Genomic DNA, 25,152 nt, shown 5'->3' with positions numbered 1-25,152 from the left:
TCTGCTGGGAGCCCTTTGAACCATGACAGGAACTGGCACAAAGGGAGCTTTGAGTTCATGGGAAATGAAAGGGGCAATGGTGGTCACCGGACATCGGGAGTCACTGAAAAGGAAAGCTGAGACCAAGTGGAGATGAGGCTGCAATGAGGGCCAGTCCATTACAGAATGGAATATGGATGGATGTGTCTACCTGCAATCAAAGGTGTGGTTGCAACTTCAGTAGGCATAGCCGCACTAGCTTCAGTCTAGCTAAAATAGCAGTGAAGGCATGGCAGCACAGGCTTGCATGCCTGCCCAGAACCCTGTGTATTCACTCACGTTGCTAGCCTGCTTCTGGTTCCGTGCCACAGTGTCTTCTCCACTATTTTCAGCCACACTACCTGGGTTGCAATCACACCTCCAATTTTAATGTCAACATATCCTAAGACTCCTCTCAGCTACTAGCAAACCTCAATGGGAATCTTTGGAAGATCACCTAAACCCAAACATCAGGGTGGTTTTTATCTTCCATATTAACATGAACCAAAACATATAACGTTCCAAACTATTTAAAAGACAAATGGTCAGATATGCTTCACAGTGAACAGCAGGCAATGTCTATGAATCATTGGCTTATGCTGAAGAAGATAGTCATCTTCACATTTCTGGTTAGCCACAAGCCTGTGCTTTCCCATCACTATTCATCGTTTCTTTGATTGGCATTTAGCTATAATATTGTAAGAGCAAGGGAAGCTGTTTAAAATTAATCTAATTCACCCAAATTATCTTTTTACTTATTCAGTGAATGCAAGAATGATAAAATAAAGATAATGCAGTTTAGAGAAAGGAATGATTAACAACGTAAATCATGGGTAGTTGAGGAACTGTTTGCTCATGCTGCACTGGTGTCAGTATATTTTAAAAATCCTGTTTGATATTTGGGAGTCTGGGAGAGAAAAACATGTATTGCTTGTGAAGCAAACTTGCAGTTCTTGTGGTTTTAGCCTTCATGAATTATCCCTCCTTTCCTACAGCTAGGCTTAAAGCTGGTCTTAACATCTTTCCTTTCCTTCCACTGTTTGGTTTTCTCATGGCTAATGCTGGATCATACTGATCAAAGTTAGTCTGAGGATAAAATCCTGGCCACATTGAAATGAGTAGAAAAATTTTCATCAGCTTCAGTGGTGCCCCCAAGATTTCAACCTTAATGTCAGTTCTTTTTTCTTATTTTTTAATTTTTCTATCCGTTGATTGAAATTTCTTCATAAGCAATGTGACTTATAAACTTTCCTTAGGAAGCTATTCGATGACTAATTTCTCCTGGAAGCTGGAAAATAGCATTTAATTCTTTCTCCAGGTTTTGTCCTATTTTTCCCATTTAGCTAATTTCTATCACCATTACCCTGAGAACTCAAGTGAATGGGTTTTTTTTTTTTTGCTTCCATCATTGTTTACACCTTGATATCATCGATATATGAGAGCAACTCTGGGAATAACATTCACTGTCTAACTGTTGCTGCAGAGCCTGGGGGAAACAATACATTGTTTTTATGGGTCCCACAGAAATTCAGGTGGAGGTTAAATGAGCCTGCTAGGTCCAATTGTCTATTATCTAATCATCCAAGGTATTTTAAAGGTGCATGTTACCTTGCTATTTAACCTTCGTCATATATTGGTATGACAAGGTGCACAGACCTTTCTCCTGAGCTAGCAGGGAAAGAGTTACGCCTAGGAAAGGCCACAGCTGGGGTGCACCAAGGGCAGTAGCACTAAGGGGGGCAGAGTCAGCAGGGAGGAAGGAGGTGTCTCTCTCTCACTCTGTCTAGGAGGGCAGCAGTGGGAAGACAGCAGAGCCGAAGGTGTGTGGTAGGAAGAGTTTCTCCTGTGAAACTCTCCATGGGATGTTAGGACTATGTTAGCACAGTAAGGGAGCGAGCACTGGGGAGAGGGCTGGATGGACTGTTGAGCCTGGAGAAAGACTTGTGTGGAGGTGAATGTTTTGCTAATGAATCAGATCCCAGAGATCTGATTTGAAACACCTTCCACTCCCCATCCCTGCTGTGTAGCATTTTGATTGAAAGGAAAGAAACTGAGGCAAGGCAGTGCCAGGCACCCAGTCTGGGGAAGGAGCAATGCCCTGCCACAGTTTTACTTAAACTATTTGACAATATCCCTTTAAGTATATTAATTCAGTTATGTTCTGACACTAGTCTTTGGAGGATTTGGGGGGGAGTACCGTTAATTTTTTTCTTTTCCTTAGGTTTCCTGTGACTCATTAGCTTAATTAGAGTGAAGAATCAAAATAGTGTCATTACAAAAACCTCATGCATATCTCTGTTAACAGTGATTGATTCTGTTGTCTTTAACCTGCCACTGTCTCCGTTATGATTAGATGTCAAAAGTCAGGGTAAGGAGTGGGTGAATCTCCCCATTAATATTCTTGTGTGGCTGGATAGACAGAAGAGACCTGATTGAGCATATTATAGTAGCTTGGAACTTGGCAAGAACAGGAAGGAAAGAACAGTTGTGCCTCTCCTGATATAATTAGTTTTTGAAGCTGGGAAGGCTATTTGGCACTTGGCTGGATGTGAAATAAAGTGCCCTTCTTGCTGTATAAAGGTTAGCATTTGGTTCATTACTGAATCAGGCATGTTAGAGATAAAAACCAAAAATGTATTATTTCCAGGCTTAACTCTGAATAGAAAGAATAGAAAAAAATGTTAGATCTGACCACTGGCAAATCAGAGCAAACCCCATGGTCTTCTGTGTTGCAGCTGCTCTGTAGCACAAGAGGTGGGAAGGGCACTACATTAAAGAGGCAACTCGTATGAGGAGAACTGTGAAAAAGAAAGCAGCATCCTTGTTGCTCATCCCAGCATCCTGGGAGTTCACAGGGTGAAAATCATTTCTCTGCAGACCTCAACCTGAGCTGTGCTTGAGGAGCTCTCCAGGATGAAGATGGTGATAGAGCAGAATGTATTTGGCTGCAGATCTCAAGTAACAGATCTGCTGGTACAATAAGGATAATTGGGTGACTTGAACTCCTCCCAATATGGTCATGTTATGGTGTCAGAACTCCTAACTTTGGACCAGATTTTCAGACTGAAGTCTGTGGTGCTATGCTGATTTCCACCAGCTGAGAATCTGGTCCTTCTTATTGTGATGGTTAATTGTACTGGGTTGTGATTTATAGCTTTGTACTAAATTTATAGTGCCAGATTCTGCCGTTCTTACTCTGGCCAAGTAGTGCCTTACTTCCCAAGTTGCCCTTTTCATTTCACTATGGGTACTCGCTGAATAAGGTGCTACTCAATGTGAGTAAGGGAGAATCTGATCTTTTATGACCCCATCTGATCGCTCTATGTATCGTTTCTGTCTGAATAAACTGCATCTATACTTTGGGGGAATCTGTCCTACAGTGCCCATGTACCCAACTTCCAGCATCTGTAAGAACAGAATGCGGGGGGGGGGGGGGGGGTTGTTACTGAAGCATCACTCATAAAGGGCAGTGCTAAGGATGCATTGCGGGGATGGCATGAACCATAACTGTGTATATTACGGTTTTCAGAGGTTTGAGGTCAGCTGAACACAATGTTCCAAAAGGGCACAAGGTACCACCAAGCAAACTCCGTATTAACAAAGATTTTGGGCATTTGGTTGTTCTTTCAAGTATTTCTCTGCATCCCCATATACCACAGCCCAACTCTCCCCCTCCATGGCCTCTGCCTCCTTGGCAATGATTATCCAGCCAACAGAATGCACTGGCTGCACGTTAGTTGCTTCGCTTCCTCTGTATCATCTCCTGTCTCTCTGCTTGTCCACCACAGCCCAGTTCTCCCTCCTCAGCCTCCTCCTTATAGAGAGGTGGGTGTTAGAATGGGACCTGCAGGTTGAGGAGGTGGGGAAAGGATGCAGGAACAGTCCGGAGACTAGCATGGAGTAAGTAGGGGTATTTTTCAGATGGGGAGACAGACCTGGAGTGGGTGGAATTTGGGGGCACAGAGCTGAAGCCCCCAGCAACCCTCACTCTGCATCTCTGACCCTCTCCTTTGTACACTACCCTTCACTGTACTGCTTTGACACCCCACACACATTCCCCACTGTGCCCAGTGTGGTTTTACTGGTCCCAAAGGTGTTACACCACCGCTGCTCCAGCATTCCCTCCATCACACCCATTGCTCTGACCGCCCACATGCTCCCGCTGCTCTGAGCCCCCTACACTCACACCAGCTCCATCCTCCTCCTTGCCACCCCATGCCCCTGATAAGCTTGGACGGGCAATGGGAGGTGGGGAGGCAGTGGGATTGTGAGAAGTGTGTGCACAAGCTGGAGGCAGAAGAGGGCAGGAGAGTGGAGATCCAGAGTGTTTACTGGAGTATTTCATCTTCGTATTTAATTAATGCTAATTTCCTGGACTCTACTTTTAAAGTAAAATCTGCGTCTGCCTGTGGTTTTCTAGGGCACTTCAAAATATCATTTTTAAACTAGACATTTCTGTCTCTGGGAAAAACCTTCCACAGGAGTCACTGCAGAATGCAGACAGAGAGCAAGGAACATTCACCCCACACATCCTCTGAAAACTGCCAATGCTGGGGCTCACATAGCCACAGCTATCACCTCGAGCCACCCAGTTACCGTAAGAGTCTGCAAATCCTTTCATGCTCAGCAGAGCCCTAGTCTTGCTGCATATGAGCATTTCATTCTTTTTGGCTTGAACTACTGATGCTCTGGAGTTCATAATTAACCCTGAATAACGTATTCAGTATAACACAACACACAAACATACCCCAAAGGGGCAAGAGGTGTCATGTAGCTGAGATAAATCCCAAGTGGCTGAGATCAGTTTGGGGATGATTAGCGCCATAGTTTGAGCCCAGGTGTGTGCAAAACACGTGATTTTTGTAAACATGTATTAGAGAACCAGTGTCTTGGAAAGGTCTTGCTCAAGAGACCCCACATTTGGACCACTAGCCCTGCTCCACATCCCCATGAGGCAGAGCAAATTTCAAGGGAATCTGAGCTATTGTGTGGCTTTTAGAGCACTTAGAATAGGAGACTTTTAAACCCTCAATCTTAATTGACTCAGTCTTAACTAGAACAGAGCTCCTGCTCCACTATAATATTTCTATACAAACATACGTCTACAATTTGTTATTTCTATAGATGTTTAAAATGCTAACAGTCCTTAAATTGACTGATTTCTTCAGAGTTGTGGCGGAGGTGGATCTCAGAGTATTGGTCATTAATACCTTTACCAGTGCAAGCTGAGTTAACGATGAAGATACTCAAATCTCATGCCAGCTGATTGCCAGCAAAAGGTCAAGGAAGAAACCTCTTCTCCTTTTTCCTCCTCTCATCCATATGCAACATGTACACTTGGCAATGTTTAGTTATTGATGTTTCCTTCTGAAGTATCAGGCCCATGCTAGGGGCAGAATGCCAGATTGAGCTGGACCAGTCCTGAACCAGAATTTCAGAAATCAAGTGACTTTCTGACACAACCCATCTGTTGTGGTGCAGCAGGAGGTAGGATGGCAGACTAAATGGATTAATGACAATTCCTGTGTGCCTGAAGCAACTGTACGAAAATTGGCATTGAGGGGCCTTTTTGGTGGTGCCGAAGTGTGATCTTTGTGATTACGCAGTGTGGAATCAGGACAAATCTAGGAATCTGACTTCGGGGTGGGTTAGGGTTCTTTCCTCATGCCAGTTAGACTCACTGACTGATCCCAGACATGAAGAGCTGTGTAAGCTCGAAAGCTTGTCTCTCACCAACAGAAGCTGGTCCAATAAACGATATTACCTCACCCACCTTGCCTGAGCTCAGGCTGAGGTACTCCTGCTTGCTAGGCAGTCTGCAGCCTAGGTCTAGCATGGCTGCAAGTTGTCACCATCTGATTGCTGTTGAGTGACCTATGTGAAATTAGTTTGTGAATTTCTGTCCAATCACCGTGGAAAACATCAATGTCAGAAAAATCCCCTTGTTGGGAATCTCAGCAGTGAGGCCTAGAACTAAATGGGCCCTGGAAGACTGAGCTCCTCTTCAGCGTCAGGGGACAGTCCTTCCATTTGACGCACAGAGGTGCAACAGTTTGTTTGTGCTGCACTTGTTCTGTGATTGCAGAGAAGTGTCTTTTTCTTTCCTCTTTCTGTGGATGACATAGACTCATGATTCAACCCTCAGAGAAATGGCTGTGGCGTGTGGAAATTTAACACCCACTTTCAGATTCGTTACTCCCGCAAGATGCATCCTCCATTGAGATGAACTTAGCAACAGTCCTGGGGCTCTGATAAGCCTTGTTACTGTTACACAGCATACTACAAGACATTTGCTGATACACAATGGTACATTAGGCAACATAATTGAAACTGAATTAGACTGGTCCAGGAAATGAACAAAGAACATCATGTGATGCATTATCCTTCTTATTTTATTATTTTAAGAATAAATTAATGTCTTATGGTCCTGTGACCCATTAGATGTGCAGCTGTCTGGTGCTGATCTTGCTCTTCTCTCTTACAGATCCCTGGGATCAAGTGAGATATTTGTTTCAGATCTCAGTGATCCTCCAATTTAGGTCAGTGTTCGAGAGGGCTAGATCCGCATGGTGTAAAGCAGCATAGCTTTGTTGATTTTTCTCGACTGTATTGCCGTGTGGAAGTCCAGAGAAATGTCCTCACAAGTTGAATCTTTGTGACTACTTTGCAACAAACAAGACCACAAATTCTGTAAAAAGTTATTGAATTTGTTTTTATTGGTCTTGTTGCAGAGTCATGTTAGAGTGATTCCTTTGGCAGAAAACACCCACTCTTTTTGGTCTTTGTTTTGGTGCTTGGACAATGTTTTGATGATCCTTAGACCACGTTTGGAACAGAGAAGACAATTGAAGTGAAGCCAGGGCCATTTTTCTAAATTCTTTTTGATAAATAAGAACAATATTTTTGTAGGATTTTTGGTTTGTTTCTTTCAATTAAAGTGAACGGCGTCTGCCTTGGTAACCTTTGTATAAAGCTTTTAAATGTAGTCTCCAAGTCTCAGCCAGGGCTAAGCTAGAAGGTTGACTTTGTGGCTAAAGCACAGAGCTATACGTCAGGAAATCAAAGTTCTATTCTGCACTTGCTGTGTGATTTTAGGCCATTTCCTATACAGTTGCCCAGTGGGGAAATCCCAGCCTTCCTTCTAACTAGCTTGCTGAGGAAACTATGGGGCATCTTTTTCAACACTCAGAGGAAATCCCTTCTTTCTCACTGGTGTACCATATATGCTGTAAGAATTGAGTGGTATCGGGGATGCTGGCAAGCATAGCAATTATAAATGTATATTTACTCTGAGGCAGCACAGGCTCATTGGTTTAACTCAGAGCTGGGATCCAGAAACTCTTGTGCTCTTACATGTGCTCTGACACTTATGTGCTATGTGGACTTGGGCAAGTCACTTAACCGCTCTGTGCCACAGTTTCACCATCTATCAACAGGGGTTGTGAAGAATAATTAGTATTGGCAGAGGTGCCACCTAAGTGATAAGTATTATTATTCTATATTATGCTTCCCACGGGCCATCCCACATACATTCACCTCTTGTCTGGCCCCTGATATTCTGGACCACTGGCTACAAGCTCCACACAGTGCTATTAACTGAAGTTTGAATTCACTCTGCTGCCTATTAGCTATGAGCGTCTGACTCTCACTCTGAAAAACCAGCCTTTCAAGAGCTGCTGTGAAGCACAGTGGGGGAAATGTCAAAAGGGACCTTGTCAGAATGGTAAATTTGCCCCTGAGGGAATTTCCAAAGAGGTTTTTTTTTCCTCTCCCCTCTGTAATTTTTCCCTTGGGGGGCTAGAGAGGGAAAAGGGGAGGGCGACACTCAAATGGCCCCTCTTGTTTGCACAGCTCCCTGGACACATTCTCCCAGTGAACTGATTCATATTCATCATTTGCTGAAGGAATAATTGAAGCTAATTTCTTGGCCATGAAAAGGGAGAGTAGCAGTAAGTGAATGTAAAGCTGTTGCCAAGGGCACATAGGAGGCCTCATTCCATCACTGTTTTATACTGATGTGGACACTTGGCTGGTTTTCAGCCCTGCTCTGGCATGGCCACAATGCCTTATCGTAGCAAAGGTGATCTTGGTTTATCACGTCTGCCCTTCATTGGCCCTTATTTTTAAACACACTTGTTTTCCTTTCACTGTGCAAGTATTAAAGTAAGAGCAAGGGAAGCCTTATCTCACCATCAAATCACGTACTAACAGTCTAAGTCAATGTGTGATTTAATTTTATTAACATCTCATCCCCTGAAAAACATAGACATTGCTTGTCCGGAAGAGGCGAGAGAACCCATTCTTTCTGCTGGATATTCATTTTAGGTGTGGGGCACTGTCTTCAGCTGTGCGCCCCTATGTGTGCAATGCTAAAAACATGCTATGCACATTACAAAGTAGCCAATAAAATAGAACAGATCTAAAGCCAATCCTGGTATTAGAGAGAGAATATTACAGAAATAGAGATGACACGGCAGAGGGGATCAAAATGATACTTAACACAAGCAATGTTTTTGTTAGATGACTTAATCACACCAGACCTGCATTCTTTGACAAAAAGGAGATTAAGAGTAGACACTATTGACCCACACACAAATCCTTATGGGAAACAAGAAGATAAAAACACAGCAAGGCTATTGGAGCTAATGTCAAATACAAGAATAAGGAAAAATCTCAAATGAAGGAACAGCTGGATACGAAGAAATGCACTTGGATTTTCTTTACACATTGTTTAGCTGATATGTAATAATTCTCTTGCTCTCTCGTGTGTGTGTGTGTATGTGCACATGCACCCCTCAAGTGAGGAATTCACTATTGTTAACATTCCACAAAACACTCCATTACAAACCTGTTGTTTTTCATGTTTCTAGCTTTCCTCAATATTCACCTTTTGGAGCTGGAATTTTTCATGTTAAGTATTTGCCACAAATTGTATTTTGTTGTTGTAAACTTGAACAAAATCCTCTCCTTTTAAAAAAACAAAACAAAAAAGCATTACATTCAAAAATTTTGCTAATGCAACATTAAGGCTGCTGAGTTGGGCACTCAGTAAAGGAAATTCGAGTTAATGCAAAATGTGCTACCTTAACTCTGACCCCTGGTGATGTATATGACAATACATTTCCCAAATTCATGCTCATCTGGTATCTCAGACATATGTTTATATATAAACTTCAGAAGGAAAATGTATTGTTTGAGAAACAGTATGTAATGGCGTATCTGAAGACACTATCATAATATACACGGAGGGTCAGAGTTAAGGTTGCATGTTCAGTCTTAACTTTTTCCTTACTTTTAAGTGCTTAGCTGGGCAAACATAATATTCTATTAATGTAAAGGGGGAGGAATTATAGGGGACTGCATTTAATATGTTCTGTGAAACTTACCCTAAGCAGCCACCCAAAAGAGCAGCAAAAGTAAGTTGCTTCATACAGCTGAGTGTTAATTGAAGGTAAAAAAACCCCCAAACTGCTCTGGGGATCCTTGGGGATACTTTGAAGTGGTCTTTTAAGACAGAGTTGTTTGTTGAAGGTTATCTTCATTGCAGATTTCAGTGTGTGTGTAATGATGGAATTGTGAGCTTGGATTGCTGCTGCCAAATAGATACATTTGAGAAAGCCAGTGAACATATGTGCTGTACTTTTGCTATCAATTCCTACTAAACCGTTGTTCTCTTAGAATAAATGACTGTTTCCCATACGTGCCAATAGTAATTTAGCAGCATAATTTCATTGAAAAAGACGCATTGGTTCCCACCCCGTGTTAAAAATAACAAATATGCAGGAGTGTGGGATGTAGATTTTATGGACCTGAGTTTGAGATGGTTGTATGATTCTTGTAATGGCTATGCAGGGCACCCCAAACAAGTGTCAATAAAACTTTGTTCTTTGCTTTTGTGTTGTCGAAAGTGTTTTGGGAAAGAGTTAGAGTCCTTTAGGTAAAAATTACATTGTAATCACTGTTTTGGGTAATGGCAAGCTAGTGTTTCATAACTGAACAGTTCAAACTGTGGTCTGTGAAGAACTGCATAGTTACATTGTACTAGCTCCGCTCCTTGTTTCCAGCTGCTAAACCAAGTTAAAAGAAGCTAAAAATAGGTTGTGTTTCCTCTTAATACTTTTTCATGTAAAAAAATTGTTGTAGTTTCCATAGGGATGTTATTCGATTCATAGATCCTGTTGGAAGGGATCACTGTGATCATCTCGTCTGACCGCCTGTACAGCACAGGCCATAGAACTTCCCCAAAATAATTCCTAGAGCAGATCTTTTAAAAAAACATCCAATCTTCATTTAAAATTTCTCAGTGATGGAGAATCTACCACGATCTTTGGCAAATTGTTGGTTAATCTCTCTCACCATTAAATATTTGTTTAGCTTCAACTTCCTGCCACTGCCAGTGGGGCAAATGATGGTCCACATGGGAGAGGAGAAGGTGTCCATGAGACATACGCACTATTAACATGTGGCACACTCCAGAAGACATTGTAAGGACATCTGTACTAGCGACCAAGTCAGAGCTGAAATGAGATATTCCCTTGCTGTTTGACAAGTTGCTTAAGTGTACATTACAGAGTACAGTTAGGGCGCTAGCTTGGGACTCAGGAGATGTGGGTTCTCTTCCCAACTGTGCCTCAAGACACCCTGTGTTACTTTGTGCAAATCATTTAGTCTCTCTGTGCCTTGGTTCTCAATCTGCAAAGCAGCTGTTCTCTACCTCACAGGGATGTCGAGAGGATAAACGTATTAATGATTGGGAGGTACTCAGATGCTAGGGTAACGGGGGGAGGGGGAGCATAGAAATACCCTCGATGGAGACAATGATATAACATAATTTTTAACTGTCTGCCGTTATGATCAGTCTTGTTGGATCTCTTTCTCTGTCAGCCATGAAAGTGTGTTGGTTGGGGAGCACAGTTGGCATGGTAAATGTAAGTAGCATTATGACAACTTCCAGGAATCTATTAGCAATGCCCAGCCTTTCCATAGGAGGAGCCTGGGGGGATTTAATCAATTCCAAACAGCCCTGAGCCTGATTAAAATCAGTCACATACTGTAGAGAAAAAAGGAGCCAAATTCAACCCTGGTGTATTTCCGGTGAAGTCAAAGGTGTCCCCTTACCTCCAAATCTAGCATTAGCATTAGCCCACAGGTGCTACTTCCTCCCAGAACCATGCTGTCAGAGATAACAGCTCCACAGCACCACCTTGAGGCATGTAGCATGCACATATTTCTTCACATTCTCAAGCAAAATCCCTGAAAATGAAGGGGTTTTAAAAAAAATGTAATTAAATGTTCAAAATTTTAAGCCCCATTCAGATTTATGTCATTTAATAAAACAAAAATAAATGCAGTGAAGCTCCCTTGGGGGAGGAATAGCTCAGTGGTTTGAGCATTGGCCCGCTAAACCCAGGGTTATGAGTTCAATCCTTCAGGGGGCCCACTTAGAGATCTGAGGCAAAATCAGTACTTGGTCCTGCTAATGAAGGCAGGGGGCTGGACTCAATGACCTTTTGGGGTCCCTTCCAGTTCTATGAGATAGGTATATCTCCATATATTATTATTTTTTTTGTTTATACTTAAACAAATCTAGTTTGAAGTACTGGCCGTGTGACAGCTTGCATGGTTTAAAAGACCACTGATGGAATTATTTTCCCACAGCTATTCATCTATTATTCTCAGTGGCATGAGTACTCATTGTAAGATCTAGTGGCTGAAAGTTGAAGTTGGCAACGTTCAAGGTGGATATAAGATTACATTTTCAACAGTGATGGTAACTAATGATTGGAACAATTTACAAAGGCCTGTAGTAAATTCACCATCACCTGGAGCCTTTAACTCAAGGCTGGATGTCTCAATCAGATACGGTTTAGTTCATCCACAAGTTATTGAGTTTAGATGTAGAAAATAGTGGGTGAAAATCTCTGGTTTGTGTTATCCATGGGGTCAGACTAGATGATCATAATGGTCCCTTCTGGTCTGTGTGTCTCAACCTGTGTAAGTGCTTAGTGTTGGTTTTACATTCAGGTAAATTTGACAAGATTATTTTGGAATCTGGCGTTTAGCACTTTGCCGGGCTAGTCCTCTCAAACCCTATGGAGAAGAGCATGGCAGAGGGCTAAAACAGAGTGCAGGAGATGATTGTGACACAAACCCAAAGGACAGTGAAACCTGAAGAACAATGAAAGTAATAAGTAGCAGGTTTAAAACAAACATAAGAAAGCACTTCTTCACACAATGCACAGTCAACCTGTGGAATTCATTGATAGGCTACAACCTGAGGATCTAAGGCAAAAAGCATAACTGGGTTCAAAAAAGAATTAGCTAAGTTCATGGAGGATAGATCTATGAATGGCTATTAAACAAGATGGTCAGGGATGCAGCCCTATTCTCTGGGTGGCCCTAAAACTCCAACTGCCAGGAGCTAGGACTGGATGACGGGATGGATTACTCAATAATTGCCTTGCTCTGTTCATTCCCTCTGAAGTGTCTGGCACTGGCCACTGTCTGAAGACAGGATACTGGGCTAGAGGGACCATTGGTCTGACCAAGTATGGCTGTTCTTATTGTCTGTGTTCATATGACCCCTGGAAGAAGTTCTTTGGAGCTTATGTACAAATCAATGTGCTATGTAAACACATTTGTCTTGATTGTCACTTTTCACCAAATACTACATCTGTGCTCGTAAAATAATGCAGAGCCTAATTTTCAAAGCTGTTTATTTGCCTCCTTGTTCTTTTGAGCCATCAAGCTCCATGGTGTGTTTCATTTGATGTATGTAAGAAAAATGATTCAGAAGCTGAAGGGACTGACTTACAAGGGAAGATTAAATGAACTAAATATGTGTAACTTGTCTAAATACCAACTACAAGGAGACATGAAAACAGACATACATGCATCTGAAAGGTGTGTTTGCTAAGGAGGGACTGGAGTTGTTTAGAGTGATGCTAGGAGAAGAAACTGTGAGTAATAGGGTGAAGTAGAAAGAGTGCAATTCAGGCAGAATATCAAAGAAAACTCCATGAGAATGAGATGAATTGGGCAGTAGAATTGTTTCTCTCAAAATGGATAGTGTCCACAAAGCTGGTAGAAGCTCCAGCACATGAGACATTTAAAACTAGACTGGACACAGCTCTTAAGAACTCAGTGTAAGGAACAATCCTACATTGGCAAAGGGTGGATGACCTAAATCAGTGGTTCTCAACCTTTTTGGGCTCAGAACTCATTTGTACATGTTTATGGCCTGTCACGACCCAGTAAAAAGTCTGGGGATGGAGGCCCTGCAGTGGTTTCGGTTGGGTCATGGCCCCCGGGGAGGGAGTTTGGGTCCTCCCTGGCACTCAGCCCTGAGTGGCGGCTCCTACAGCTGTGGGGCTGGCTGGGCTTGGCTCTCTGTCCTGGGCATTGAAACCTCCGGGTTTGCAGCACCTCTCAGGTCTGGTCCCACCATCCTGTCTGGTCCAAATTTGTATGAGTGGAGTTGTGACATGGCTTATGGGGTTGAAGTGCCGCTTACTCAGATCTGACCTATCCATATTCTTGTCATCATAACAGCTGAGCCAAACTTGAGTAGCGCTGGGTCCCCAGAGGTTGCAGTGCCTGGAGCAGGGAGATGAGCCCAGCCAGCCCTGTGGGACAAGAGCCTCAGGAGCTGCCATGTAACCCTCTGAAACATTCTGGTGGCCCAATTTTGGGTCCTGAACCATGGGTTGAGAAACCCGGTTCTAAATGACCGAACCAGTCCTTGCCCATCTCCACTCTTGTTGACTCTGTGATATATTAACATGCCTGGTTCGTGTTTGCATTTCAGGGCTGCCTTCGGCAAAGAGTCAGAAGTTCTCATTGGGAACCTGGGAGATAAACTAATCCCGCAGCAGGAGATCCTGCGTGACGTCAGTGACCTGAAGGCCTTGGCCAATATGCATGAAAGCCTGGAGTGGTTAGCTGGTCGCACAAAGGCGGCCTTCTCCAACCTTCGAACAGCCCAGAGTGAGTAACTGTCATGGGTCTCTTGATTGTATGGAAACATTGGTGTTGATGGTAAAACCTACCAATAACTGTATCATGAAACTGGAGAGGAAAACCTCTTACAGGCTAGATCCAAGGGGTTTTAAAATACACGTGCAGACTTAGGTTCTGCTGGGTTACAACTCACACAGGGCTAGGCTGTTTTAAGGAGCAGCCCTGCAGCACAGGTCATTTGGAGACACATCTGGAACTGGAGGCAATTGCCTTAGGCAAACACAGTTCCTCTGAAGGCTCAAGGAAAAGTACAAGGCAAAGCAGCTGTACCTTTTTACAGAGCACAGGATGTGCTTCCTGCTGCACGGTGCCAGCTCTGTGTGGGAGCAGTCCCACAACCTCGCTCCTCACAATAGTGGGGCACCAGCACCACTGGGAGCACAAGCCATGGGCAGTCTTTGCATGCAGAACCAACAGGTGAAGATGGCATCTTGCCCCCATCCTTCTCCTATGCACGGATACAATTCTATCCACAAGGTTTTAAACACCTCCTGCTAATGAGGTTACATAGGGTCACACATTAGTACTGGGCCATCAAGACGCTTTTTATGTTTGAATAAAATAAAGCATAGCTAGATCGTTAGATATTTTAGAACAATTTTATGTGGATCCAGTAGAGAAATAGAGAAACTTACTTATTTTCTATACGATGCATGACATACAATATAACGGGAAGAGAATGCTGTCTTTTCACTTGCCCAAATGCCTTCATTACCTCTTGTTTCTTTTGGTTATTCCAAAGCATGGAAGATGGGGAAAGATTAAAACAAATGTATTAAAAGAACATGTTTTTATGAAAGATCCACATTGGAAAGCAGTTCAAACCATTTCAGCTTCCCCAGCTTACAGTACAGGAGGCAGGGCAATTGCTCTGTATTGAGCTGAGGCTGAAAAGCCTGCTCAGGAGGAAAAATGATTGAGAGATACTCTTTTAACTAGAGACATCCTGGTTTATATATTGAAAAGGCTTATTACTGTGGCATTGTTACACTGGCAGATGATAAAGCTACTGAGCTGGAGGTGGCCCCCCTCATACTGAGATGCATTGTGGTCCAGTGGATAGCGTGGAGGACTGGGAATCAAAAGACCTAGCTTCTATTTCTGGCAGCATAACCTCTGGCAAATCATTCTACTTCCCTGCACCTCCGTTCTCTGGGGATAATGATAGTACCCTCATCTGGGAGGTACTTGGAGATCTGTGAATGAAGAATGCTAGGCAAATGATTATGGTGGCTCTGATTATTAGCATTATTATTGTTATTGTCTGCAGAGATTCTTGGCCAAAGCAATTATGCAGCAGAAATACAAATTGATCTCAGCAATGGTTTCCTTCTTTCTGAATGAATGAATCAGCTATACTAAAAATACAGTCACTGTTTAAAAAATGCGGTAGGAATAATAACACACTTGCAACTTGGTCATATTTCTGTTGTTTGTACTCACTGAGCCCCCTGACACGACTGATGCCGATAGATCTGTGTCTGTAATGTTCGCCGTTATGCAGAGGATGGCATCTTTGACCAAATAGTGTCCCCTATGCCATTTCATTGTAGCAATAACATGCTCTGCATGGTACATCTCGGGGTGATCATTACACTTCTGGAAGTTTAAAGTCATTGAGCTATGAGCTTCATAGTATAACGCTCTCCCAAGCATGCTATAATTGCCTAGAAAAGTACTGACTCTCATGATTGAGGGACATTCCTTACATGATTGAGGGACATTCAGCACATCAGTTAACTCAGTTGGCACCCTTCCTAACCATCTCATTTTAAACAAGCCTTTGAATAGCAGAAAGACTTTACAGCATCAGTCCTTTGTACTGTGGTCGCTTATGGAAGGAGGGTTTATTTCTTAATAAATAACACTACAATGAATTAGTGAGTGCATATGTTTACCAGTATTAAAACTGGTCTTGTGTATGTCATAGAGCCTATGCTGCTAATGGCTAATGAAGATTCTCCTTTAACTCAAATGGCAGGGGTCTGTGTACTTTTGGAGAGGGGAGGGTATCAGTTCAACCTTTACTTTTGCTCTGATGTTCCAAATGGCTGTAGAGTGCAACACAGTTACGCTACAAAGTGGCCACTTATTTGTTACAGGACTTTGCATTACTTTAGTTCCCTCTCATCTCAAGATCCGAATGTGCTTTACAGTCATTATGCATCAACACCATTGCAAAGAAGACAATGGCAGTATTAAATGCAGCTTCCTCTAGGGTGGAGCAAAGCAGCTGTTTAACTGTAATGCTGCACCACAATTCAGGAAAGGAAGAGAAGGGAATTGTAAGTAGACAATGGAATTTCACAAGTGGAATGTAACCAGAAATGAAACCTGAAACAGGTTGCCTGGTGTGGACACACTGCACTTTTGCAGCTCAGTCACACCAGTGCAAGTAGCTGTGGTGTAGTTGTCTGGGTTGAGATTTTCAAAACACTGAAAGGAGATGGATACCCAGTTCTCACTCATTTTAATGGCTTTGGGTATCCAAATACTTAACTGTCATTGAAAACATCTCAGCTTTAGTTTTAGGGAAAGTGCCAGGGGATCTTTAACCACCCCAAACAGTCAGGACCTAATTTCACATCTCATCTAAAAGACTCGGCTTAAGCTCTGCAAGCATTTCACCACAGCCTCATTCTATTTATCTAGTTGATATCTGTTGGGATCGCTAAGGTGATGTGATCAGCGAACATTTAAAGGATTAGTGCCAAAATCCTTAGGCCCCAACTATGATTGACTTTAAAATTGTTTTAATCTGTCCTCCAGGTGCTAAATACCTGGGTTAAAAAAATCTGTCATGCTATTACAAAGAAAAAGGTGTACAAGATTAATATTTTTGCATGTCCCACAAAAAATTATAGCAAAAGTTGACTTCTAGCCAGTATTCCCAGAGCTGTATTCGTTCTTTGGGCCTGTTAAGGAGCTATATGCTGTGAGTCGAAGTTATTAAAATGAAAACATCATAGTTACTTTCAGCACTAGTTGAACTGCAGATTTGATTTTTTTAAATCAATGTTTCCCAAACATAAAAGGGTACAATCGTGACATTCCCGCTTCAGAGAGGATGCTTCACACCTTGGTGAATAAACATAAATGTTCAAAATATAATATTTTACTTGGCAGTGTCCTCCTTACAGCAAAAATAAAATCTTGCTTTGTAGTAAATGTATATTAATGCACTAAACCATCTGAACCCAAATGCAAGGAGTATATGAAACAAGAGAAAGCAGTGTTACTAACTGATGGAGTCTGTTGACCTAATGGTCAGAAGTGAAACCTGGTGGGATGAGACTCATAAATGGAATGTCAACATAGCCAAGTGCAATCTATACGGGAGAAATAAAAAGTGAAGAGAAGGGGCAGAGGTGATGGCATGTGTCAAAAGTATTTACAAATCTGCCAAGCTACAATGAAAATGTCGTGGTGAAATTCTTTTGGGGAAGGATACAAAAAATAAAGAGCAAAGGAGAAATGAGACAAGGCATCTGCCTACATTCCATCAGCACAGGAGAACAAACAAACAAAAGCAACTAAATAAATAAATCCTGGGCTGACTTTGAAAGTGCTTGAAACAACTGGATACTGAACTCCTGAGGGATTATGACTACCCAGATCTGGCTGTTTTAGTGATTCTCACAATGCCAGTGCCATAAAACTTACCTGTGCCACAATTTATTCTGTTCTAGATAGATACTTCTACATCACTCATCCCCATAGCACCTAAATACTGCTATCCACCATGCACAAAGGAGAATTGGGCAATAAATAAGCTAAGTAAAGGTGTCTCCCGTCATAACTGAAACTGTCCACATTCAAGCTCTGGCAGATTGCCAGACAGAGTAGGTGCTAAAGGCAGGGGTCCTGAGCTCTGCAGTCATTAGGAAAACTGACCCAAGCCTCTAGAGTCAGTCTCAATTTCAGCATTTGTCACTTAGATTTTGAGATATTTGCAGATTTGAAACGAGCAGATTCTGTGCAATGCGAATGCAACTGATTGACTACTCCTTGATTCTTTGTAATAATCTGTGCGTAGAGCCCTCTTCATCATTTCTGTGCCAAGTTTATAGAATGCTGGTTACCCCTCTCTCTTAGCAGGTTGACTTTGAGCTATAGGGCAGCGTGATAGTCATTGTCTTCTGTTTCTGACAGCTCCATCTTCAGCCTTATTTTGTCCTTTGGAATAGGTGCTCTATTAAAGAGCCTCTGTCACTTGAGCTACAGCAGTAATTCCACTAGGCGGTAGCAATTGTAGGCTCTTATCCTCTCTGGACTAGCCTTCAGATTGGGGCCAAACATGCTTGGCCTGAGCGTTACCTGTAAAAAGCATGATGAAAAAATGGAAGCTTTGCTGCGGTGTGACGTGGGACGGGGAACTAGGGACTCTGGGCTTTTCATCTGACGCTCCAGCTTTGGACCAGGAAATTCCCACTTGGGGAGGGATCTTTCAAAAGGGCCGAAGTGACTTAGAAGCACAAATCCTGTTGAAAATCAATGGGACATGATCTCGGTCACACGGGTGCTTTTGAAAATCCCACCCTTGCGAGCATTTTCCTCCTCTGTATAGCAGGGTCACCAGCATGTAGCTCCCTCTTAGCACTGCTGTGAGGATTATTTGCTTAATGTTTGTAGGTTTCCTATGTGGAGAATACTGCTGTTGCAGTGGGTCACTCTACGCAGGACCCGAAAGGTCAGAGGAGCCTGTTTAAGCTCCTGTCTGCGACACAGATACAGATAGCGTCTGCTGCTCCTTCCAAGTCCTTTTTGGCTGACCTAGGCAGTGTGACAAAGTTCCTCCTCTACCTTGGTGGGTCCTGCGCTTATTGGCAGATTTGCTCACCTCAGTGATCTTCCCCACAGTCTGGATCAACTCCTCCTGTGTCTGATCAGGAGTTGGGAGGTTTAGGGGGAACCCGGGCCCGCCCTCTACTCCGGGTTCCAGCCCAGAGCCCTGTGGATTGCAGCTGTCTATAGTGCTTCCTGTAACAGCTGCATGACAGTTACAACTCCCTGGGCTACTTCCCCATGGCCTCCTCCAAACACCTTCTTTATCCTCACCACAGGACCTTCCTCCTGGTGTCTGATAATGCTTTTACTCCTTAGTCCTCCAGCAGCACACCTTCTCACTCTCAGCTCCTTGCGCCTCTTGCTCCCAGCTCCTCACACGCACTTCCTCTCCTTTGGCTCCCCCCAGGCCTGACTGGAGTGAGCTCCTTTTTAAACACAGGTGCCCTGATTAGCCTGCCGTGATTGGCTGCAGGTGATCTAATCAGCCTCTTTGCCTTAATTGGTTCTAGCAAGTTCCTGATTACTCTAGTGCAGCTCCTGCTCTGGTCACTCAGGGAACAGAAAACTACTCATCCAGTGACCAGTATATTTGCCCTCTACCAGACACCTGTACCCCACTGGTCTGGGTCTGTCACAGTGGCTATAGGCTGTTCAATCCCAGCTCATTCTTCTTCCTCTCTTAAGGATAGAAAATCCTCCATTCACAGGTTTGTGCAGGAGCATGGTTCAGCAGCCCTGGGGCTCATTTCTGGCTTATGTCTCATGTTCCTCAAAGCTGCAGGGTTTCAGCCAGCCACCTGCAGCAGTAGGATGGGATCCCTCCACCCTCACCCATGTATTCTGGGTTTTTGTTTTTTTAATCTCCTTCATCTGAAGCATCAGAGATGGTCATGGCTAGACACGGGATATTGCATAGGAAGGGCCAGGGCTCGGAGAAGGCAGCGAGCATTCTCTCTCTCAGATGCTTGGCTGCCTGGCTCTTGCTCGCATACTCAGGTCTAACCATATGTGTGGTTGGGAAGGAATTTTCCCCAAAATCACATTAGCAGTGAGTTTGCGGGGGGGTTCACCTTCCTTTCCAGAATGTGGGTGCGGGTCACTTACCAGGATTATTTAAGTATATCTCACTTAAACATTTCCCTGCCATTGCCAGGGCATCAGGCATTGGTGCATCTCAGTCCCTCCTATTTCCTGCCTGTGTCACATAATAGTCTAGTCTCCTGTAGGCTGTAATACTATGGTCTAATTTTGGTTGTTGGGTTTAGTGTACGGGTGCTGAGTGGTGTTGGCAACCTCTGATGTACAGGAGGTCAGATTAGTGATCTGGTGGCCCCTTCTGGCCTTCAGTTTTCGGACTCTGCAGGCAACAGTTTTAATCCCCCTGAATCAACACAAATCCCATTGCATTTAAAATTCAGACTGGTTACTCAAGAAAAAGAGAAGAGAAACCACTGAAAATCAATAAAAGCACTTTCCCAGGTTCTCCTTTTGAGGCAGAAATGGGAACGTGGGTTTCTGAGAGTCTGGAAACTTCAGCTATCAAACTCAGTGACTGGTATTATTTATACAGCACCAAGTGTGGGCGGCATGCTTTACAGAACAAATGAGCCGGACCCTGTTCTCACAAACGTACAATCTCCTTTCAGACATGGTTCAACGCCTGAGAGCAACAGACAACAAGGGAGGGGAGAAGAGAACAGGACAAAGGGCCACAATAATAAGATGAGACTCTCAATCTTGATGGTATCACTGTTTAATTTTGGGACTTGTTTTCTTACCTACTGTTATCCGTGTCTCCCTTCATAGCTGTTTCTTGGGGCATGTCGTCCCGACACTCTGTGTCCACCCATTCTTACAAGAAAGAATAGTCATTTGTGTGTGTACGTGTGCACGATGAAGCCCAGCTTTTCGTTCGTTTCCGTAGGCCCTGACCTGTGCTGATGCTTTTGGGTGAAGTTTTGGACCTGTTTGAGTCAATGGCAAAACTCCCACTGAATTCAGTGGGGCCAGGATTTCACTCTTGGTTGTATTATCAGAAGTACATTTATTGGACTATTTCCATAACTTGTGTCTTTTAGCCCCCTCCCTCAACTGCCCCCCAACACACATGTCCCTCCTTAGAGTGCCTTCCCCTATAGATAGCCCATGGCTTTTTTGGGTAATGAAATAGCAGATGTTGCGTGAATATGAATATATAGAAAATAGTTAACATTTTCAGGCATGCTCACCCAACTGTAAATGTAAGAAAATGTGGTAGGGAACCGGGAGGTGGAGGAGGTTAAGGAAGTCTTTTATGAGTTCCACTAAAGAAAGAACTATATGTAGGTGATGTTTTGGTTGGACTGTCAAAAGGCCCCTTACTACAGATAAAAATTCAATAACCTTTCCCTGAGAATGTGCCACAATTATCACTCATTTAAAAACAGTCCTCCTAATAGAGTGTTTTATCATGCCGGGCAGTCTCTGCATTGTTCATTATTTAGTGTTTGCTAAGCTGATGGCACTTTCATTGCTCTCCCCTTATCTGCACTTCTTCAGAATTGGATTTTATATTTTTCAAACCAGTCAGATATGACAAAGCCATTTTCTTTTTCTCTTGTTTTTTAAGGGAATGCAAACTTCTTTTTAACAATAACCATTTAAGGATTAAAGTTGCTGGAAGTGACTGAATTAGCCTGAGTAGTCAAGCAAATTTTAAGTGGATTATATGTTAAATAGAAGTGGGACTTTCCTCTCCTCCCTCCTCTATTTCTCCATCTCATTGTATGTAGATATAACAAATACGATTCTCCATTCCCTCCTTAGAACACTATCCTTCGGAAGCCCTCTGAATATTATGCATAAATGAATTGTAATGCACAGTCATGAAGTTGGAAGACAAGATGTTGTCGTCTTACCTAGATGCATTGTAAGACGGGTTGTGTACTGTGTGCATGTGTGAAGATGGAAGATAATGACATTAGCCTAACACCTTGGAGACACCAATTTACATTCAACTGGTTGTTTTGCATATAGTGACTTTGGACTCTTACAGTCAGCAGTTACTTATGTTGAGTTTAAAGAGACTCTGAGGACTGAGATAACATAAAGGCAGAATTGCCTTTCTTCCCTGGAGAGATTACTTCAGCTATGGTTAAGTTTGTACATTTGTACAATGTACCGATGTGTATGTAAAGATGTATATAATCTTGTGTAAACCCAAGGATATACTTGGTCCATTATCATCTATCATTCCATGTGTGGTTTCTATTTCTTCCTTCTGTAGAGGAAGATTTCTGAGGCTATATTAGAGTAATACCTTGACTAGTCCTCAGCTGGAAAAACAGCATCCTAGTGATATTCTCAGGAAAGGCCACACATTGAGATCTCAGTCACATTTCCCCATCCATAGATCGTACAGATGAAGAGATTGAAGATCCGTAAAATATGTCTGTCTGTTTAACTTGGAATAGTTTTGACCTAGTGAACCAGGAGTAGGAATGATGTTTCCACAAATAGGATATGCATGCTCCAGGAATGGGTTTTTTGAGATTTGGCTCATATAGGGATGCTTCCCATCCATCACTGTTGCATTCTGCTTCCTAGTGAGTACCGAAGGGGAAAACAGCAGAACATTTAGAAGAAAACCTTCAGACGGAACTTTAAAGAAACTCCCCACAGTCTCTCTGGAATGATGAAACAGTGACAGCTCCCAGGATCCTACACATGTTCATCAGATGCCCAAAGAGCAGATTAACCCATAAATGTTCACATGGCACTAGTTGCTGTGGAAAAGAGAAAAAGCAGCATAAAAACTCACTGCAGAGTTATGTTAACAAAGCATTTTCTAACAAAGAATTGCTTCCAGTACTTGAATAACTCCCTGTAAGGGAGATTCCCTTTTGAAATGAATATTCCAGGTTCCCCCATGTTCCTTCAAAGCAGATGTTATGTGGGTCAGAGGTATGACAAGAGAGAAAGTAACAGTTTGGAAAAACATTGAAAACAAGGCAGAAATGCAAAACAGTCTAACAATATCCCAGTGTAGCCAGCGGTCATGATTTGATCGTGCATCTTGCAATATTTGGTGCTCTTCTTGAAGCCCTGGCTCTTGGAGTCACATGGTGACATGAGACTCTTTGCTTTCATTTTTATAAACAGTCTAGTCCTGGTAGGTCTGGAGAAAAGCTTGAAAACATGAGCCCTAAAGTCTAAAACACCAGAAAACAAATGACCCCTCCCACACACACACAGTTGTTTTATTTTAAATCTCCTGATCTTGAAGCCAGTCTCATTTGTGAGAGCTCATTGTTTTTGAACATTTGGGGTTGACAATGCTGAGATGCGAGAGAGAAAGTGAAATGTGACTACAGTTAAACAGAGCAAGAAACCTCATAAAAATGCATTTGAAAATACTTTACGGAGTTCAGTTACACAAATGCAGAGAGAAATAATAAGAAAAAGAGTGACACTAGAAGAGAGCCCAGAGACTGGATGAGGCTTTCGACGGAGGCTTGAAATGGGATGGAGATTCAGTCAGGAGGAGAGATGGAGGAAAGCAACAGTAGCAAGAGCGCGGAGAGGGGCAAAGAGGAGGCTTGTATTAGAGAAGAGTACAGAAGAAAGAGACACGGTCAAGGTAGCCTGGAGCAAGCCCATGGAGTGTTGAAAACAAGGATGCATATTCTGAACCGGCTCCTCGGACAAAGTTAGGCGCTAGTGTAGCTCTGAGAGATTCTGAAGATGGGAGTTGGGCTTTTTTGTATGTGTAATAAGGAAGAGAGCAGCTGTGTGCACATGGTGGAACCTGGAGAGTTGGGACTCTGAAGACATAGAGAAGGGGGCGGGGATCTCATTTCCTTGTGGGTGAGGTTAACCATGCTGCCTTTGCATGGGAAAAAGGGAAGCACTTGCTGCTATATTGGAGATTTAGGCTATGTCTACACTAGGAGCCAGTGGTGTGATGCCCAGCTTATGTGCACATACTGGTGCTAGCTCTCATCTGAGCTAGCACACTAAAAATAGCACTATATCCGCGGTAGCATGGGCAGTCATGAGTGGCAGATTTGATGAGCTAGCATGAGTATGTCAGATCAAGCTCGGAATCACCCCCCTACCTTGGAGGGCAGACGTAGCCTTAGAGAGGGCAGTAGTTTGATCAGTGGGAGCTGTAGGGAGAAGAGCTGGGAGGGAAGGGGCAGTGGACTTGTTGGGGCAGGTACTGTCCAGCAGTGCTCCAAGCTCCTTTGGCAGGTGTCTACGCCAGCTGAAAACCTGCTGAGGAGTGTGGAAGCAGAGATCCTCTCTTGTTCTGGCCAATCCAAGGAGCTTGGGAGAGCCCAGGAGCTGGAGCGGGCAGGTGTTGGGAAGGAGGAGGGGGGATTGGCAGAGAGAGAGATTTGATAACCAGGGAGCCAGACCTTCAAATGGAAATTCCTAAAGTTTTCCCCTCAGCCTGGTTTTATTTAGCTTCACAGCTGGTCCAGTGTCTGGAGTGGAACGCGCCAGAAGTCTGGCTCAAAACAGCTTTGAGCTCTGGAAAAGTTCTGATTCAAATCTGGAATCCAACTTTCCAGCTCAGGCCTACCTAGCTGCATGGGCAGCCTGGTATTACTGTAGACTGCCGCCGAGGCCACGCTGCACTGCCTGGAGGCTTTGCCCCACCCAGAGGCTGCACCTCTCCCTGCCCAGAGGCTGCGCTAGCTACACCACTAATCACAAAAACATTTCCAAACTCCCAGCTGCCAACAGCAAACCCACTTCAGAAAGCACACTCCCTCATCTGCATGCTTGCCATTTCAGAGACGTGGCTTGTAATTGCTTATTGGAATTAAGTGAACCTTGCAGTTCACTGTTTTGTATTAGACGTGCAGCTAATTACTGTGTTGAGCCAAGCCAACCATACTTGAGATTTTAATGGAAGGTATAGCATCATACTGTGGAAACATCCCCTCCCCACCCCATCTCCCCCCCACACAGAAGGAGCTTTGCATTTGCTGCAGTATCAGCTTCTTTCAAAGAAGGGTATCGCCTTGCAGCTTTGTCCCACTCTTGGAAAAGAGGAGCTTCCTTAGCTCTAGTCAGCTGGAGATGGAGGAGCGTCTTCACCAAAAGATGCTGAATCCTTCCACTGACCGTCTTTCTGCCAATGCACATGTAATTAGGGCTTGATTATGATAATTGCCTGCAGGTGAGCACAGCCTCTTCTGCCTCTTAATCCTCTTGGGAAAGTATTTCCCTTTTTGTTCCTGATTCCTGTCTCACCCGTCCAGACAGCCTGAGTTATTGCTCATGTCATGGAACTAGCACACCACCCTGGCTTCTGTCTACACGGCCTCATAGTTCATT

At 43.4% G+C, this 25,152-nt stretch overlaps 1 protein-coding gene across 3 annotated transcripts in view; it reads left to right on the top strand.

Moving 5' to 3' along the window:
* EXOC4 (exocyst complex component 4) overlaps positions 1-25,152 on the top strand; it is a 634,239-nt gene that overhangs the window by 543,020 nt on the left and 66,067 nt on the right. The window contains exons 14-15 of one of the 3 annotated variants that reach the window (XM_075063746.1): positions 13,826-14,004; positions 21,631-21,729. In XM_075063746.1, the coding sequence (XP_074919847.1) occupies positions 13,826-14,004; positions 21,631-21,656 (205 nt within the window). In that variant the 3' untranslated portion in view covers positions 21,657-21,729. Of the gene's footprint in view, positions 1-13,825; positions 14,005-20,471; positions 20,567-21,630; positions 21,730-25,152 lie in introns of those variants that run through there. The other 2 variants (XM_075063741.1, XM_075063737.1) reach the window with 2 other exon arrangements.

Source organism: Chelonoidis abingdonii, chromosome 1 (genome assembly GCF_003597395.2).
Source record: "Chelonoidis abingdonii isolate Lonesome George chromosome 1, CheloAbing_2.0, whole genome shotgun sequence".
Taxonomy (NCBI): domain Eukaryota; kingdom Metazoa; phylum Chordata; order Testudines; family Testudinidae; genus Chelonoidis; species Chelonoidis abingdonii.
Note: the sequence above shows the minus strand (reverse complement) of the source record. Positions and strands in the feature narration are given on the sequence as shown.